This window comes from Triturus cristatus, chromosome 11 (assembly GCF_964204655.1).
Source record: "Triturus cristatus chromosome 11, aTriCri1.1, whole genome shotgun sequence".
NCBI lineage: Eukaryota > Metazoa > Chordata > Amphibia > Caudata > Salamandridae > Triturus > Triturus cristatus.
This window is the reverse complement of record NC_140594.1, coordinates 136,669,400-136,688,980: the sequence shown is the minus strand read 5'-3', so window position 1 is coordinate 136,688,980 and position 19,581 is coordinate 136,669,400. Positions and strand designations below refer to the sequence as shown.

Here is a 19,581-nt window from a genome sequence, read left to right as displayed (position 1 = left end):
ACGCCCTTGCGGCCTGGGAGAAGGACGATGTCGGAGACGGAAGCAGCAGGTCTTGAAGCTGTCCGCGGGGGACGGACGCGGCGGCGACACCGACCTAGAGATGCGCGCCGAAAGAAGTTTCATCCGGCGCTCCCGCTGGGACTTCGACTTCATTTGCCGACACGCCTCGCAATCCGTTGAGTCGTGGTGCTCCCCCAAACACCACACACAGATGGGGTGAGGATCTGTCGCCGACATCTGGCGTGCGCAAGACGAACATGTCTTGAAGCCCGAAGTCATTCGCACACTGTACCCAGGAAAACGCTAAGCGTAAAAAGAAAGCCTGAAAACAGGCCAGGAACACGATCCGGGTCCGCGCGTCAGCGCGCCGTGAAAGGGCTTATGTGACCTCACTGACGTCACGCCCGCAGAGGACGTCGGGGCGGATTCACGTGGGTCGGCCCCCCCTGGCGCGCAGAGATGCTGGGCAAGAAAGTTTTCCAGGTCCAGTCTCACGCCTGGGGATAATTCTACGTTAAGGAATCTGTGGCTAGTAGTCTCTATCAAATGGGATATTTCACCTGCCTCAACCAGTTTTTACGTTTTCAACAAAGTATTTGTTCTCATGTTAAAGTGTACTGTTCTGATATATCAGTTAATGCACTGAGCTGCCTGATGTCCCCTATGCCCACTCCACTAACACACTAAATCATAACATAACTGCTGTCTCCACCTACTCACAATGTCTCTCTACCCTCTGAACTACTCACCACTCCACATCATAACTATAGGCCGAGTCCTGCTCTACCAATCCACAGCACAATGCCACCCCTAGTGCGTGGCATTCCGCCTTTGACTCTGGACTCCGACCCCTCGTAGCCTCCATCATCTTACCTCTAGTTGCAATCAGCACTCCACCTAAGTGGCACTTTATTTACATGGACTTTTACTCCTACATTCCATTTCTCCTTTGCTGTAGCTCTCTCCCCCTTCTCTCTCAACTCTCTTGCTTCCCCATCCTCATTCATTCTCCATACGCCTTTTATTCTCTACGTCCTTTCCGTCCATTCCATCCCCTACCCTTCCTCTGCTGTTCTCCTTCTAATCCTTACCTTTCTCAGTCCCCCCCCCTGACACCTATACCTTTACTCCAACCTAACCCATTACATCACAACTATAGATTATCTTTACAAATCACATTCATCCAAAACTGCATAACTGAAACAGATTATCCCCTAATGTGAAGGGATTGAACCACCCGACAAAACGCCAAGAAATTCGACACTACTTTCATAGACTGAAGGATGGCCTCATTCTTTTGCACGAAACAAAGGTTACCTTTAAAGATGTAAACTTTGGGTGTATTACATATCCTGTGCCCCAGCCTCCAAAAAGTAAAATAGCCTCATCACCCTTATATCTGACACCTTGAGCTTCCACATCACGTCCTCAGAAGCAGACCAAGAAGGCAGATGGCTTATAATAAATCTCCAAAAAGATAAGGAGTTTGTCGTAGTGAACATCCATGCTCCCAATAATGACCTGCCATCCTTCTGGCTAAAAATTCACAAAAAGCAAGCACACATCCTTTCAAAAAGCAGAATTTTTCTGGATGAAGACTTTAACCTGCTGTGGGACGAGACCCAGGCTAGGGACTCCTCTTGCCCGTTTAGACCAAGCAAATCTCTCAAGCAAATGCTAAATCTTTGCAAGGTTTTTAAGCTAAAAAAACATATACAGACTATATAACCCTACAGGTAAAGACTACACATTATCCTCCCACACATCTCCTTTTCCCATATACACTATATCTTAGCAGATGATGCTCACATTCCCAATACATCTAAACCCACAATGGAGCCACTCCGGTCTTTAGCCCATGCCTGCATCTCCCTCCTATACGACATCGCACTACCCTAAAAAAAACACAAAATATGGAGAATGAAAAGCCTTCATGCAGAAGACCTTATCTTCAGGAAAAAGATGAAAAAGGAAATCTCTCAATTTATGAAAAAAAAATAGAAACTCTGGTTCTAACCCCCAAATTGTCTGGGATGCCCTGAAATCCACCACACAAGATCATATGATCAAACTAATGTCCTGGAAGAACAAACAGGACAACTACACCTTACACAAATTGGAACAAATAAAAACACAGAGAATGTCCTTAAAAGAAACCCAGATAAATCATGCTTAAATCAACTAACGAAACTGAAATATGAATTTAACAATATCCTAAGCAACAAGGCACACATCTTACAAAAAAGGAAGGTATCTCCTTCTACGGGTGTAACAAAGCAGGAAGCATTCTAGCCTCTTATCTTAAACAAAATTACTGTCTGTCCAAGATAACCTCCATTACAAGAGGATATACTTGCCACCTTCAAATCCTTCTATTGCAAACTCTACTCTAAAAGTAATCACACCCCATATGAAACTTTACAATACCTTAAAATGATCCAATTACAAACCCCATTAGAAAAATAGACTATAAAACTAAATCCCTGCTAGAAAACCCCATCACTCAAAACAAGGTCACAAGAGCAATCAAACTATTCAAACATGGAAAGCACCAGGGTCTCACTGTTTTCCCGCCTTTCTACCAAACCTGAGGACCCTCCCTTATTAATCCCCTGGAAGACCTCTTCTCTCACCTCTCCAACAGAAACGGTCACAGGGAGCACTGCGGAAGCCACGATAATTGCCATTCCCAAAGAAGGTAAAGATCTCTCTATACCCAAGAACTACCAGCCAATTACCCTAATAAACATTGACTTCAAATATAAGCAAATTTTCTAGCCATTAGACTGGAACCCATCCTGCAAACAATAATACACCCCTCACAAAAGGGATTCAGTAAGTGTAGGTCATAATGAAAAAACTACCCTAACCAAAATAAAAGACCTACTTGATAAATGATCAGCTAGATTCATAACTTGGCGGGGTTTTATCGAAAATCAAAATGATGATCTCCCTTCTCATCAACTTCCCAATCAGTATGTCACCATCCATCTATCAGACAACGTCTACATTAAGATAGACTTCATTCTCAACGACTTTTTGTTGCAAACCAAAAGACAGAGAATAGACCTTAAAAAGCTATGCCTTCCAAAAAACCTCAGAGGCCTAAACCTCCCAGACTATTGTAGTGTCCAAACAGCATATTTAGCGAGACGGGGGCTTCACTGGTTCCACCAGCCCAATACACCTCCCCAGCTTGGCTCAATATGGGAAACTCTCAAGCCCAACCTATATCCCTCAAAGCCCTTATTACCATCAAGAGAATAAAGACAACACTCTGCAAGTATTCTCTCTCACACAGTACAAGCTCTACGGAAAATCAAATAAACTTCTTAACAAAATTTGCTACTCCACACTTGCGTCATTATGGCACAATGGTAACCTTATATCGGAGGGCAATACACTCTCCGTAGAAAAATGGGCACACAAAGGCATCCTCTTAATAGGTAACCTAAGCTCCCTCACAGACCCCATACAGTTCTCACAGCTCAAATCAATATTTTAACTTGACAAAATTGATTTTATACCTTTTTAAAGATTAAATCTATCGTCAAACACAACCCCCGAGTACACTTGACCTTCCTTCCACACTTAAGAACATCGCCAAGGGAGGGGCCAGAGCATCTAAACTCTATTCCATACTAACTCCCACAACCTCTTCCCTAATCATCGCAATACAAGCTAAATGGGAATCCATCTGGCACAAATCTAATGCCACAGCCCGGATAACTGATGTCTTTATTACTTCCCTCTGTACTGTATTTGTCCTATTTGTTTTTACAAAATCTCAATAAAGATTACTTGAAATAAAAAACAATACCCATTAGAAATAGGTCAACATAAGAGATGTTTGAAGGAAGAATACTCAAGATGTTAATGAAAAGTGCATGGTGATCAGATCACATACCTTCTTTGGAGTCGGTATCAAAAATTAACACCTTTGATCCCTCCAATACAATATATTTCTTGTCCCAACCTTGTTGTCCTCGTTTATTGTTTCTGAAAAAAATATAATTAACAAATTACTCTTTTTGTGGATTAAGATTTTATACAAGTGCAGATCCTACATAATGTTGAAAGTGTGGTAAGAAAGCAACAGTACCAGTGTTTTGAATATTTTGAAATATTTGAGAACTTAATGTCCCTATAAAGTCTGAAGATTTCAGATGTCAAATGGTGCCAGATTACCCTAATTCATTTGATTAGTTTGTATATATGTTTCATCTGGTGCACAAAAGACCATATAATCTCCTATCCCCAAGTACTGCACCATATCCTACCAAAACAAAACAAAACACGCAGATATAGAAATCCCTCTAGCCATCAAGGGTTGAATCTACTGGGTCCCCCTGGGTCAGGATGCTCCTTTGAAAGTGACTGTGGGGGCAGAGTGGTGATGCTATTGTCATGCCCCATCACTCAAAGGGATACATTTCCACTGCATGCATGTAGTCTTCATGAGGACAGTTACTAGTTTACAAACGAAAATTTCACAGATTACACGATAGAAATAAACTAGTGGCATTTAAAATGATTGCAATATAAGGACCACCTAATTTCAACGGAGGGAAGTAATGCTTAGTTGCAACTGACAGTCTCAGTGAAAACTTCGTGTTCCTGGTGTACTGAATGATTAGGCATACATTCAATATGGCATAACTGGGTTTGTACTGCTTCAGATAATGAGCCTGCTAGATTATGTTGAGAATCCCTGCAAGAAAAAGGTCACCATCGGTGAAGAGATATATGGCTTCTTCAGTTGCTCCCTGTATATTATTGAACATGACTAACGAAAATAAAAAAAACTTTTCCTAGCATTTCTGAGTACTCTATTAATTCAGTATGAACTAGAAGCTAGAAAGCCAAGCCCACTGTTTGGAGCTTCCACCTGGCCGGTGCCGACACAACCGTAATACAACACAGCAAAGGAGTAACGGTTTAGTCAGACGGAGTTGCATCCCCTGACACACAAGGCACCATACTGCTCTGAAAATCTGCTGACTGTAGGAGAGAACAAAAGGTCCACAAAGAGGGGGAGCAACCAGTAAAAAAGAAGTACTGTTTATGTCAGTGATGTTGTAGGAGGAAGCCCCCAGTAGCACCACAAAGCAGAACAAGAGTTACTCTTCCATCCATGGTGAAGATCGCTTCACCACAACTATGTCCCAAGGGTCCATAGAGTGAGGAAGCCACATGCAATGGTGACATGCCAGCCAGTACCTGTTCTCTACCATGTTCTCTCTTTAGAGATCTGGAGTAGCCATCTGGTAAGTTTGTGTGAACTATAATCTGTTAGGGTATAACGGGGTAATGCAATTGACATCCCTAAGTATAGCCAGTTACCAGGTGCAGAAGGTAAGGGGGTGTGTGGAGAGAGTTAAATTAAGGTGTTCCAACCCCTTCAACTTGTGTCAATTTTTTATAGGAGCAGCCATTCTTGAAAAGAGGAAAGTGTCTGCAGTTGGGAATATGCTCCCTGGTTTCGGTTTTGTCCTCGGACACAGTGTTAGCTACGTTAGATATATTTGGTTTTTCCTGCAATGATAAACAGGCAGTCCCACAAAGGTCCCGTGGTTTAGTCTACTTTTCTGATCTTGGGACTGGGTGCAGTTTTTTGTCAGTTGACATATCAGGTGGCTGCTTGGAGTGGATGCAATTGTTAATGGTGCTGTCAAAAGACAGGCCGAAGGGCCGTATTCACAGCACCAGTAGCAGAATCTCCTTAATTTCAGGGAGTACATGCTGATAGGTAGTACGGTCCCATCTGTCTCAAGTATCCACATTCGGTCTGCAGAGCTACTATCTAGCTGTTCAGGATTTAGATATTCAGTTGTCCGGAAAAGTGATTTCCGGATGTGAAGGGTATTTGGCCTTTTCATCATTGCATGAGATTTGATTTGTTCTTTTACTCCCAGCACCTTTTGTGAAATGTTGCTGCTTTGCCCAAGCCAGGCTTATTATCATCAAACTTCAGGGGTCCTTCTCCATTTTGGATAGAGCCTCAGATACAGCCTCAGAAGAATAACAGAAAAATTCAGGTAAAGAGATGTGACCATTGTATTGTAAATATGTTTCCCTGCTGTCAGTGCTGCAACTAGTGCTGGCGAAGAACCAGTATTTCTTTTTTTCTTTGTTGTAAACAAATCCAGTGGTGAAGTCCCCTAATTTCCAAATACTCTTTGCAAGTTAATTTTGTCTAACTACAACTCGAGACAAGCATATTTGCTTTGGCTGAATGATTCAGAACAGCTGTTCAATATTTGCAGCAATAGCTCTATGGTAATGGAGCAGTTATTCATGATGGCCCAATGAAAAAGAAACTGGGCTTTCAACAATACCATGCAATACATCAGCTCTCATTTTTTCTTGATGCAAGACATTTAGGATGTTCTTCCTTTTCGTGTCCCGAGTAGTGCGCACTTGAGGGCATGCAAGAAAGCCCCAAGGGTTAGCTGAATCGTCCATAGTTCCATGATGTTAAAGTGGAATCACTTTTCTTGGGCAGACCATTAACCACGGTAGGAAGGTCTTCTAGAAGCACAAACCAGCCATCTAGAGATATGGATGTAGTGAGGTTCAAGCGTGGGTCTGTCATTTAAAATGGATTTTTTGCAAGACATCTGATACCTCCATACATATGTTCAGACTTGCACTTCATTGTTGCTGTTGCTTTTGGTTTCATAGTTTGTCTGGTTCTCCTACACAGTGCTCTTTCATAGGTAGCAAATTAAAAAGAGGAGTAGGTAGGAGGGCAGTGCTTCAGCTTATTTAGCTGCAACCTGCATGTATGTTTTTTCCTGATGGATAGAGCTAGAACAATCAGAGTTAGTCATTCCACTTATTTTCAAATGGACCTCATCGGTTGAAGTGCTTTCTAGACACTGTTTTAGTAACTCCACTCCATGGGCTTCTTGGGGGCCAAACACACCGGAGCTAGGGGCAATAGTAGCTGCCAGACAGTGGATGAAACACAGATGATGATGCAAACTCAGTATAGAACTCATATATCATCAATTGCAGGGAATGCAGACATTTTTGTAATAAGCATATTGAAAATAGTAGTCGTTTTTTTCCCCCTTCCTTTTCTTTTGACAGCTTATTAATTATTGTCTTCATTATCCAGTATGAGATGGAAATGTTGCTGTAATGGGTTATACATAGTTTAAGAACCATCTTGATTAGCCAGATGCCATATATGATGCTATTAGGAACAATATATTGACCACAGACTCCATCTTGTGTGACTGGTTCCATTTAGTGTGCTCTCATGCACTTGCAGGGAGGGGAGAGGATGTTTTCGCTCCTCACCTGGCAGAATAAGTTGGAACATGCTGTGTGGTAAGTGCGCTTGGTACCTTTCATAGGGCAGAGATTGTTGTTTCCAGAGAAATGTGTGGAATGTACAGCTCTGTCTCAGAGTAAAATACAGGGGCCTAGCCAGCTTCTGTCTCGACTCTGACACAGACAAGTAAGATCAGCTTGGTTTTTGTAACAGAAGAAAGGGAGAGTGGTTTCTAGAAACTCCTTCTCAGGTTGAGTACAAGGTATTTAAGGTGGAAAATCTTGGAGCTGAATCAGAAGCTCACCCATTGGGGTGGATGCACCCGATCAAGACTTCTGGCTGACCGTTAAGGGCTTCCCAGTTGACCTGACCAGAATGATGAGAGAATTTCGCTCCGCGAGGTTTTCTCTTTATCCACTTTAGTTATATACTTCCAGAGTTTCTGTGCTCCATGTACATATTTTATCTTTCCTTGTTTTGTGTAGATGTTATTTGCAATTGACTCCATTTGGCTGATATTTGGGAATCTGCATTGACCAATATATTTTGCCTTCCTCTTATGTTGAATTAACACACAAGTTTCATTTTAAATGCACCTGAATCTGTTGTCTTTCCTCATCTTAAGAGTGCTAAGTTCCTTTTGTAAGTGTTATTTAAAGGTGCAGCAGTCCATTTGCCTCATCTTGAGAGTGCTGAGTTTAACTGTGTCCTATTGAATCTAAATCAATACATGTTGGTGTAACTTTACAGGATTCGAAAACTAGTAATGTTTTCCAAAAAAACTAAGGCAGGTTCCCAGATGCCAACTGAGATACCTGGGTGGAAAGTAGCCCCTTATGACATGCTTGCACATGAGTGGGCAAATTGTGTAGTGATTTCACTTGCGAACTGGCAACAATGGTGCGGAAATGTGGGCAGGCAATCATAGCGTGGCATGGTTTATTGCTTATTGATATTACTTGTGAGCACTATGACATATCCTGATTACGCTCCTGTAATGTAGTGTTGAACTAAATAGTGATCTAATGAGGTTGTATAACGCAGAATTATGTGTTGCGTTTGATTATTCTGTATTGCCATGCACAGTGTAAGTAGAAGCAAAAGAAAGAAATTTAAGAAAAAACCAATAAAGATATTTAAAAAAAAAAAAAATGAGTAGGTGAATTGTGCTGGGCAGAGTGAAAACTGGAATGCATGTATGGCGGACGCTGAGCCAGCACAAGTGGTTGCATCGGAATATGCTACTTACAAGTATGCATCTGTTCTTGGCATATAGAGCTGCAGAGCCACACACTTAGGATAGTAGATGGCCATCTGGTGTTGGGCTCGGATGCTTGCAGGTGGTTGTTGTCTTCGGAAGAAGTCTTTGGTCACGAGATAGGTGACTCCTCCCTTGGACTACAGTGCGCATGGGCATCCACTCCATCCTCAGATTGTTTTTCGCCATGATGGGAAAGGATGCAGTTTGTAAAAATAAAGAAAGGATGTCCATGTGTAATGTCTAAGTAAGACGATGCTGGAACAGATACAGGTCCCGGGGAGGTGGGTGGGCGTGTGTGGCTCTGCAGCTCTACATGACAAGAACAGATGCATACTGGTAAGTAGCATATTCCGTTCGAGGGATATGAGCTGCAGATCACACACTTAGGATAGACTATATAGCAGTGTCTCCCCTAGCGGTGGTCACCTGTATCAGTTGCAGCAGTTTGGAATAAAGTTTTAAGGACAGCCTGACCCACAGAAGCTTGTTGTTTGGCTTGCACGTCAACACAGCAGTGTTTAGTGAAGGTGTGTGTCGTAGACCATGTGGCTGCCTTACAAATATCTTCTAAGGGAATGTTTCCTAAGAATGCCATGGAAGCCCATATTTTGCGTGTGGAATGCGCTTTAGGGGGAACTGTTAGAGTGCGTTTAGCCTTGTGGTGGCATATTTGGATACATTTAACTATCCACCTGGCTATTCCGGATTTGGAAATGGGGTTGCCTTTATGTGGTGGAGAGAAAGCAACAAACAATTGTTTGGTTTTGCGAAAACATTTGGTTCTATCAATGTAATAAAGCAGGGCTCTTTTAACGTCTAAGGTATGAAGAGCTCTTTCAGCTACAGAGTCTGGATTTGGGAAGAACACTGGTAGCTCGACTGATTGGTTAAAATGGAATGGAGAAATTACTTTTGGTAGGAATTTAGGATTTGTTCTAAGAACTACTTTGTTACGGTGTAGCTGTAGGAATGGTTCTTGTATGGTTAAAGCCTGGATCTTACTTACCCTTCTAAGGGATGTGATAGCAATAAGGAACGCTACTTTCCATGTAGGAACTGTATTTCGCATTTATGCAGAGGTTCAAATGGGGGACCCATGAACCTTGTGAGAACAATATTTAGGTTCCACACTGGAGAGGGTGGTAATCTGGGAGGAATAATCCTTTTAAGATCTTCCATGAAGGCTTTGATCGCTGGTACTTTAAATAATGACAAGTGTTGTCGATTTTGTAAGTAGGCTGCTAATGCTGCTAGGTGAAGACGTATGGAGGAGTACGGTAAATTACATCTTTGCAAGTGTAGTAAGTAGCAAATGATGTTCTGGATGGATGCATCCAGTGGGCGTATATCATTGTTAGTGCAGTAAATGGCAAATCTTTTCCATTTTGCAGCGTAGCAGGCTCTAGTAGTAGGTCGTCTGGCCTCTTTTATAATATTCATGCAGTCTGGTGGTAGGTTGAGGTAACCGAACTCTAGGACTTCAGGAGCCAGATCGCTAGGTTCAGTTGATGTGGATCTGGGTGTCTGATTTCTCCATGGTTCTGGGTTAATAAGGACGGGGAGAGGCGCAGTTTTTGGTGTGGAACTAGAGAGAGTTCCAGCAGTGTTGTGAACCAGGGTTAACGCGCCCATGTGGGAGCTATTAGTATCAGCTTGAGAGACTGTTGCCTGAGTTTGCGTACCACGAATGGAATGAGTGGGAGAGGCGGGAAAGCGTACGCAAATCTGCCTGACCAGTTCATCCATATTGCATTGCCCTTCGACTGTGGGAGGGGAAACCTGGCGGCGAAGGTTGGGCATTTTGCGTTTTCGTGTGTGGCGAACAGGTCTATGTCTGGTTGGCCTCATTTTTGGAAGAATGGGAGTAGGACTTGTGGGTGTAGTTCCCATTCGTGGATCTGTTGAGTTTGTCGACTCAACAGGTCGGCAATCTGCTTGTGAACTCCTGGAAGGTGTTCTGCTTGCAGGTATATGTTCTGGGGAATGGCCCATCTCCAAATGTTCTGTGCGAGCTGGGACAGCTGGAGAGAATTTGTGCCTCCTTGTTTTTGTATGTAATACACAGCTGTCATGTTGTCCATCCGGATGAGGACAGTTTTGTTCAGGAGATGTAATTGGAATGATTTTAGTGCTAGGAATACTGCCAGTAGCTCCAGATAATTGATATGGAGCCCTTTCTGTTGAGTGGTCCATGTGCCCTGAGTGGTGTGTGTTAGGAGATGGGCTCCCCATCCTTTGAGAGATGCGTCGGTTGTCAGCACTATTTGTGGAAGAGGCTCTAAGAACGGCCGACCTTTGGACCGGTTTATAGTGTTCCACCATTTTAGAGAGCGATGTGAGCGGCTGTCCACCAACACCAGTCTGCCAGTTGTCCATGAGCCTGATTCCACTGACGTGCTAGACATTCTTGCAAGGGACGCATTTGAAGTCTTGCATAAGGCACAATGAAGATGCATGACGCCATCATGCCTATGAGTTGCATGAACACTCTTGCTGGAAGAGAGTGTTGGGTTTGAAATTTTGCGATCAGAGCTTGTATTTTGGCTATCCTGGCAGGGCTGGGATATGCTAGTGCTTTGGAGGTATTTATGGTAGCTCCCAGATATTGATGTATGTGGAAGGGTTGGAGATGAGATTTGGGATAGTTTATTGTGAATGCCAAGTTGTGTAAGATTTGAATAGTTTGGAGAGTGTGTAGGATGCATTTGTTGAATCAATTGGCTTTTATGAGCCAATCGTCTAGATATGGGAAGACATGAATTTGTTGTCTCCTGAGAAGCGCTGCTACTACTGCTAGGCATTTGGTGAATACTCTGGGCGCAGTTGTTACCCCTAATGGAAGGACTGTAAACTGATAGCATTGTCCGTCCACCACAAATCTTAGATACTTCCTGTGAGCAGGATGCATGGGGATGTGAAAATAGGCGTCCTTGAGGTCTAATGTGGCAAGGAAATCGCCTTGTTGTAGTAGTGGGAGTACTTGTTGAAGAATGATCATATGGAAATGATCTGAGTTTATGTACTGATTTAGGAGTCTGAGGTCCAGTATTGGTCTGAGCGTCTCGTCCTTTTTGGGGATTAGGAAGTACAGTGAGTATACCCCTGTACCCTGATGTTGTAAGGGAACTGGTTCTATTGCGTGTTTTTGAAGCAATGAGAGCACTTCTTGTTTGAGGAGCGTAAGGTGGTCTGGTGACATATAGCGTTGCTTGGGTAGAATGTGTGTGGGGGGGGGGGGGGGGGTAGTGGTGAGTTCGAGGCAGTAACCATACTGGATAATTTGTCTTACCCACTTGTCTGTTGTGATGGAGTTCCAGACAGGTAGGAACTGTATGAGTCTTCCCCCGACTGGAGTGGAATGGTCTGGGGGAATGGAGGAAAGTCACTGTTTTGTGGCGGGAGAGGTACGAGTGTTGGTACTGCCTCGACCTCGTCCCTTGGTGTTGTTTCCTCTATATCCTCCTCTAAAATACCCTCTACTGGGGGATGTTTGTGTAGGGGGTTTGAATGTGGAGGAGGTGTCTGCTTCAATGTTTTTGGAGGCTCCTCTGTAGAAGGAGCGTCGAAAGGAGCCACGTGGTTGTGGAGACTGCAATGCTCTTATGGATTTAGCAGTCTCGGTGTCTTTTTTCATTTTCTCAAGTGCAGTGTCTATTGCTGGTCCAAACAGTTGTTCTTGATTAAATGGTTGGCTAAGTATAGTAGTTTGTACTTCTGGCTTAAAGCCTGAAATGCGTAGCCATGCATGGCGTCTAAGGAGTACATTTGTGTTTATTGCCCTAGAGGCAGTGTCTGCGGTGTCAAGTGCAAATTTAATTGAGGCATTTGAGATAAGTTTTTCCTCTTGTATAAGGTCATTTGCCTGGGCCTTGTATTGGTCTGGTAGATGTTGTATCAGGTCTTCTAACTGATCATAGTGAGCCCTATCGTAGCGTGCTAATAGGGCTTGGGTGTTGGCGATACGCCAATGATTTGCGGCTTGTGCTGCTACTCTTTTGCCCGATGCCTCTAATAATTTGGATTCCTTGTCAGGGGCGGTGTATCTCCCGTAGTTTGGGAGTTTGCACGTTTCCTTGCATTGGAAACGACCAGGGAATCCAGAGGGAGCTGCCCTTTGATGTAACAAGGATCTTCTGGGGCAGGTCTATATTTTTTTTCAATTCTTGGGTTGAGTACCCTGGCCCGTACTGGGTCTTTAAATACTTCTGTGGCGTGTTTTATGACCCCTTTAATCATGGGTAAAATTTTAACCGACTTCTGAGACTGTTCAAAAGTGTCTAAGAGGAAGTCTTCCTCGGGTGCATGGTGACGCCATGATAAAGTGCTGCTCTGTATACTGGTTGTCCAAACCCCAGGTGGTCATCTGGAGGTGATGGTTTGGAGGGATATGGTGTAGGGTCAGGCATATCTGGTAGAGGGTATTGCCAGTCATCCAATGGTACAGTATCTGGATTTGTGAACTGATTATTAAGATCATCAGGATCACCCGGATCACCCCCTCCCCCTAGGTCATCATCATCATCCTGTGGGGGTGGTGTATGTGATGGAGATGGTAGAGGTAATGGTGGTGTAGGCAGAGGGGGTGGGGTAGGAGGTGGTACAGGAGAGGAAGGAGGAATTGGTGATGTTGCAGAGTCCTTCTTCTTTATAGGAACTGTGGCAGGTGTTGTATCCGGTTTCCGTTTCCTACAAGGTACAGCAGTGACATGTCCAGTTTTTGGATTAATATAGATCCTTTTTTGTGTTGGATCTGGGTGGAAAAGTTCTTGGTCTTGAGGAACAGACTTTGGCGCCGATTTTTTCGGTTCCGATCGAGGTTTTGGGTGATCGGTAGAGTCTTTGGCTTTAGGAGGTGTATTATAGTCCTTAGCCGTTGGTTTCGGTGCCAATGAAGGTTTCGGCGCCGATTAAGGTTTCGGTGCCAAAGTTGAGTCTTTGAGCTTGGGAGCTTTCGGTGCCGGCTTGTCTATGGGCCTCGCTGTTTTCTGTGCTGAAGGCGCCGGAGCCAGTTTCGGTGCCGAGAGGTCTTGTGTCTTCGGTGCCGAAGGCACAATGATATGTGGTTTGCTCGGGCCCGAGCCAGTGGAAGGCTTGCGTTTCTTTGGAGCCGAGCCCGAAGGCGGGGCTTCTGAAGGGTGTTTTCGGTTTCGACTGGGCCAGCTGGCGAAGTCTTGACCAATGTCTTTGGTTTTGGAGGGGTTGGGGTAGGGGCAGTGTTACTCACGCGTTGCCCCGGAGTAATGGGGTCGTCTGAGTCGTCTGCTTCTGAGATAATTTGAAGTTCCTCGGAATCTTCTTCCGGGACATCGGGACCCTCATCGAAGATGTTTTCTGGTTCCGGGGCTGGTCTGTGTGCCATGATATGGCGTCAAGCTCTTCGATCCCGAATGGTCTTTTTAGATCGAAATGCGGCGCAGGCTGGACAGCTGGACTCGTTGTGTTCTGGCGACAGGCACAGGTTGCAGACCTTTTGATGGTCACTGTGTGGGAATTCTGCTCCACACTGGGGGCATTTTTTAAACTGCGTCCTTTCCATGAGCCGTAGGCCTCACGGCGCGGATAGGTCCAATCGCCCGCGTCGACGTCCGGAACAGGTCCGATGAATTCGATGTTGAGTGAAGGTGCCTCGATGTAGTTTTGTAAAAGTTTTTCGCTTCGAAAGCTTGTTTTTGAAGTTTTCTACCGGAGTGGAAAAGTTACATCCGAACCCAATGGCGGAAAAAAACAATCTGAGGATGGAGTGGATGCCCATGCGCACTGTAGTCCAAGGGAGGAGTCACCTATCTCGTGACCAAAGACTTCTTCCGAAGACAACAACAACCTGCAAGCATCCGAGCCCAACACCAGATGGCGATCTACTATCCTAAGTGTGTGATCTGCAGCTCATATGCCTCGAACAAGTAATTATTGAGAAAGGGAAAGAGCTTAGCATGTTAAGACAAAGAGGCTGGATCCTCTTTTGTGCCTATCGCACAAGTTACTACTTGTGTAATGATATATCTGTAAGAGACATTAGTTAGTGATAGAGTCCTTACCTTAGAATAGCCCCAGGCGTCAGACTGGATCCGGAAAGTTTCGCTTAGCAGTACCCCTGCGCGTCAGTAGGTGGCGTCGTGCGGCTCCGTGTCCGTCACTGGCATCGTAAGCGCCGAGATGACGCCACGGAGAGTACTTAGGCACCACACATGCGCGCTGACGTCAGTTCTGTACACTACTTTCCGCGCAAGTAACTCAGAGCCATGCAAGATACTGACCATTGGTGCAGAAAACTAGGACCCTAAGAGGGATGACCATAACCCTAGTAACCACTTCGCAGAACGGGGAGGATGGGTGGGGCGGTAAGGAATCTATCACTAACTAATGTTTCTTACAGATATATTGTTACACAAGTAGTTACTTGTGCATCTGAAAGAGACACGTTAGTGGTAGATTCCTTACCTTAGAAAAGATACCCCAGAATTACCAACCCCGGTGGTGGGTCTGCAAACAAATTACACCAGAAAGTCACAGAGAACAGAACAGCCAAAGAAGCCGTCTCTCCGGACTTGACTGTCAAGGCAGTAATGCCAGGTAAACGTGTGCAGCGAGGCCCACATAGCTGCCTGACAAATGTCCTGCAAGGGAACGCCGCGTCCCAAGGCAGTAGTGGCTGCAGTTGCCCTGGTAGAATGGGCACACAGCCCCACAGGAGGCTCCTTCTTAGCCAAGGAGTAACATGCTTTGATGCATAGAACGATCCACCGCGAGATGGTTCATTTGTGCACGACCCGACCTTTTTTGGTGCCCACATAGCCAACAAAGAGCTGGTCATCCACCCGGAACTGCCGTGTACGCTGCAGATAGAACGCAAGCGCACGTTTTGGGTCCAGACGATGGAGCCTCTCCTCCTCTCTTGAAGGATGCGGAGGCGGAAAGAAGGTGGGCAAAGTGATGGTCTGCCTGGTGTGGAAGGGCGTGACAAGGTTTGGCAAGAAAGAAGGACGGGTCCTTTAAACCACCTTGTCCGGATGAACAAAAAGGAAAGGAGGTTTGGAAGAAAGAGCCTAGAGCTCACTCACTCTTCTGGCAGAGGTGATAGCTACCAGGAAAGGCGTTTTGAGAGTGAGAAGACGCAAAGGATAGGTATGAAGGGGCTCGAAAGGAGCGCATATCAGATAGGACAAAACAAGATTCAGGTCCCATTGAGGCATGATGAACGGCACAGGAGAAAACGTGAGCGTAATGCCTTTAAGGAAACGGTTAAAAAACTGAGACTTAAAAAAGAAAAGGCTGATCAGGAAGCCGGAGATGGCAGAAAGATAACCTTTAAGAGTGCCCAGAGTAGAGCCCTGCCGGGCCAAGAAAAGCAGGAACAGAAGAACTTCCGAAAGAGGGGTAGAAAGGTGATCCACAACCTTCGCTGTGCACCATGCCACAAATTTGTTCCACCGACAGGCGTATACCGTTTTAGTGGAGAGGCGCCTGACTGCCAAGATGACATCACAGACTTCGGGAGGAAGATCGAAAGCTGTCAACTGTTGCCGCTCAATCTCGACGCATGGAGGTGGAGGCTGGACAGGTTCGGGTGGAGGACCGTCCCCTGCTGCTGCAACAGAAGATCCTCCCGAAGAGGCAGACGGATCGAGGGATCGACCGCCATGCTGAGTAGCTCGGGATACCAGTATCTTCGTGCCCAATCTGGAGCAACAAGGATGACTTCGGGCCCGGTCGCGCTGAATCTTCTTCAGCACTCTGGGCAGAAGTGGTATAGGTGGAAATGCGTACAACAGACCGCAACTCCACTTGCGTCGATAAGCGTCGCCGAGCGAGTGCCGCCTTGGAAATTCTAACGGGCAAAACTGACGCCATTGCGCGTTCTCTTTGGTGGCGAATAGATCTAACTAAGGCTCTCCCCACTGCTGAAACAGACCTTGCGCCATGTCCGAGTGCAGACGCCATTCGTGATCCATCAAGCACCGGCGGCTGAGTTCGTCCGCCCTGGCGTTCAGAGAACCTGCCAGGTGTTGAACCACCAAGGTAATGCCCTGATATTCCAGCCACGTCCAGAGGCGCAGAGCCTCCCGACATAAGGTCCAGGACCCCACCCCGCCCTGTTTGTTGCAATACCACATGGCGGTGGTGTTGTCCGTGAACACCTGCACTACACTTTCCAGGACAGAGGGAAGGAATGCGTTCAGTGCAAGTCGGATCGCCCGAAGCACCAACAGATTGATATGGAGCCGGGACTCCGCCGGAGACCAGAGTCCTCTGATCTCCGCCTACTTCAAGTGGCCTCCCCATCCCAGGAGGGACGTATCCGTCACCACCATGTGCTCCGGTTGGGGAAGGGAGAGGGATCTGCCATTGACCCAATCGCGATTCGTGAGCCACCACTGCAATTGTTGTGCAGTGCCCTCCGATATCTGGACATGATCGGACAGGTTGCCCTGATGCTGCGCTCACTGGAACTTCAGGTCCCACTGCAGAGCCCGCATATGCCATCTGGCATGTGGCACTAGTAGGATGCAGCAGGCCATCAGGCCCAGGAGCCGGAGGGTCACCCTGACTGAAATCCAGGACGGAGGCTGAAAGGCCAGAATCATAGTCTGAATATCCCGTACTCGCTGCTCGGGAGGATGAACCCGAAAGCGTCGAACCCAGAACCGCTCCGATGAAGGGGAGCTTCTGAGAGGGACTCAGGTGGGACTTCGGCACATTGATGGAGAACCCCAGCAAATGCAGGAGGTCGGCCGTAGTCTGAAGGTGGTGGAAGACTGCCTGGGGCGAGCCCGCCTTCAACAACCAGTCGTCGAGGTAGGGGGAAGACTGACACCCCAGACCTGCGCAGATAAGCTGCAACCACCGCCATCATTTTCGTGAACACTCAAGGGGCGCTGGTAAGGCCGAAGGGGAGCACGGCAAACTGAAAATTCTCCTGGCCTACCGTGAACCACAGGTAACGTCAGTGGGCTGGCAGGACGGGAATATGAAAATATGTGTCCTGCAAGTCCAATGCTACCATCCAGTCTCCAGGGTCGAGGGCAGCTAAGACCTGAGCCAGAGTCAGTTATCTTGAACTTCTCCTTCCGGAGGAAGCGAGTGACGTCCCGGAGGTCCAAGATAGAACGCAGGCCTCCTTTGTCCTTCTTGGGGACCAGAAAGTAGTGGGAATAACAACCACTCCCTACTTCCGGCCCAGGAACGCACTCAATGGCACCCTTGGCCAAGAGGGCCGTGACTTCCTGTCGGAGAAGAGCCAAGTGATCCCCCGACATGCGGTGGCACCGAGGTGGCATGGGAGGACTGAAAGGGAAGGGAGTAACCGTGACAGATTATCTGCAGCACCCATCTGTCTGATGTAATCTCGTGCCAGTGAGTGAGGTGGTGGCGGATCCTGCCACCCACTGGTGTGCGGTGCTCCCCGAAGCAGAGATTAGGAAGGTTTGGGGGTGGAAGCAGCGGGGGTGGAGGTGGACGGACCCGGACGCTGGTTCCCCGCCCCTGCGAAAACCACAACCCCGGCCGCGCTGGGGCTGGTTCTGCCCAGGCTTAGGGGACGGGTGTGCCTGACTGCCTCTACCTTTGCGACGAAAGGAACGAAAACCAGGAGAGGCCACACTTTTAGTAGAAAGGCCCAAGGACTTGGCCGTAGCCCATGAATCCTTAAGGCGCTCCAGGGCACTGTTAGCCTTGTCGCCAAACAGGCAGGTGCCATCAAAGGGCATGTCCATGAGCGAGCTTTGGACATCAGGCGAAAACCCAGTCGAACGCAACCAGGCGTGACATTGTAACGCCACAGTTGTAGAAATCGCCCTGCCCAATGAGTCAGCAGTGTCCAACCCACACCGAATGGCGAACTTAGCCGCATCCTTACCCTCAGCAATTGCCTGAGAAAGGACAGCTTGCACCTCCTCAGGACACTGAGGCAACACCTGAGCAACGGCATCCCACACCTCGTGGGAGTACCGGCCCAACAAGCAGGCGGTGTTCACCGACCACAGCCCTAAGCTGGCCGAAGAGAACAACCGCTTCCCAAACTGCTCCAGCCGTTTAGAGTCCTTTTCTGGCAGGGCCGTAGGAAAAGCACTCTGACGTCGAGGCCTGAATGACCAGACTCTCACGCGTAGGGTGAGTAGTCATAAAGGCAGGGTCACCGGGCGCCGGTCGGTGGCGCCTGGTGACGTTTTTATCCACCAGCGCCCCCGTGGCCGGCCTCACCCAACTGCCCAAGAGGACGTCTGTAAGGGCGTCATTGAAGGGAAGCAACGGCTCCGACGAAGTAGACGCCGTCTGGAGCACCTCGGTGAGGAGGTTGGCCTTGAGGGCTACTGCGGGGAGGTCAAGATTAAGGGCCTCAGCCGCCCGATGGAGAATCATCGTGTAAGACGCACCTTCCTCCATTGTAGGCTGGGGGAAGCGAACCCCGGGTCAGAGGAGACATCGATGTCGCCTGCCTCCTCCAAGTCGTCCACCCAATCCTGCTCTGAGTCACATTGTGGGGCAAGAGGGTCCTCGGACCCTTCCCAGTCTTCGTCCGCCTCTGGCGTAGAGGGAGCCGGTCGCTGCAGCAAAGCCGGAGAAGGGACGAACGGCGTCGGGAACGGCGCCGGCACCCAATGTGGATCCCAGGCCGGAACAAAATGGTCCTGGAAGCGGGGCAAGGGAGGAATAAATGGCACCCAGTGTGGCGACGAGGCTGGCGCCGGTGGCGGAGCCACCGGGCCAACAGGATCTGGACACGGGACCGCGGGGCCCGAGGCCTTAAAAGGCGGTCCATGGTAGCAAGGAATTCTTGCACCTGTTCGGGAGTCGCCGACGGACCCGGGTGTGGCAGGTATGCCACAGGACTCCCAGGCTCCAGGGGAGCCACCGGGGCGAAGCCCCTGTCCCACTCATCCGCCTCCAGGAAGCAACGGGGGGACGTCATTGAGCGAACACGCTTCTTCGACTTCTTTTTATGGTGTCGCTTACTGGAATCCGCAGGCGAAGACTTGGAGCCTGAGGAGCGACGGTGCTGGTCCTGCGAGCGGTCCCGGTAACGGACCCTGGACCCGTAGCG

General features: G+C 47.4%; 1 protein-coding gene across 6 annotated transcripts in view; it reads right to left on the bottom strand.

Annotated features, from left to right (window-relative positions):
- Positions 1-19,581, bottom strand: part of CIT (citron rho-interacting serine/threonine kinase) — a 1,313,172-nt gene that overhangs the window by 350,013 nt on the left and 943,578 nt on the right. For all 6 annotated transcript variants that reach the window (XM_085636268.1, XM_085636269.1, XM_085636271.1 and 3 more), the window contains exon 35: positions 3,908-3,999. In XM_085636268.1, the coding sequence (XP_085492394.1) occupies positions 3,908-3,999 (92 nt within the window). The remainder of the gene's footprint in view (positions 1-3,907; positions 4,000-19,581) is intronic.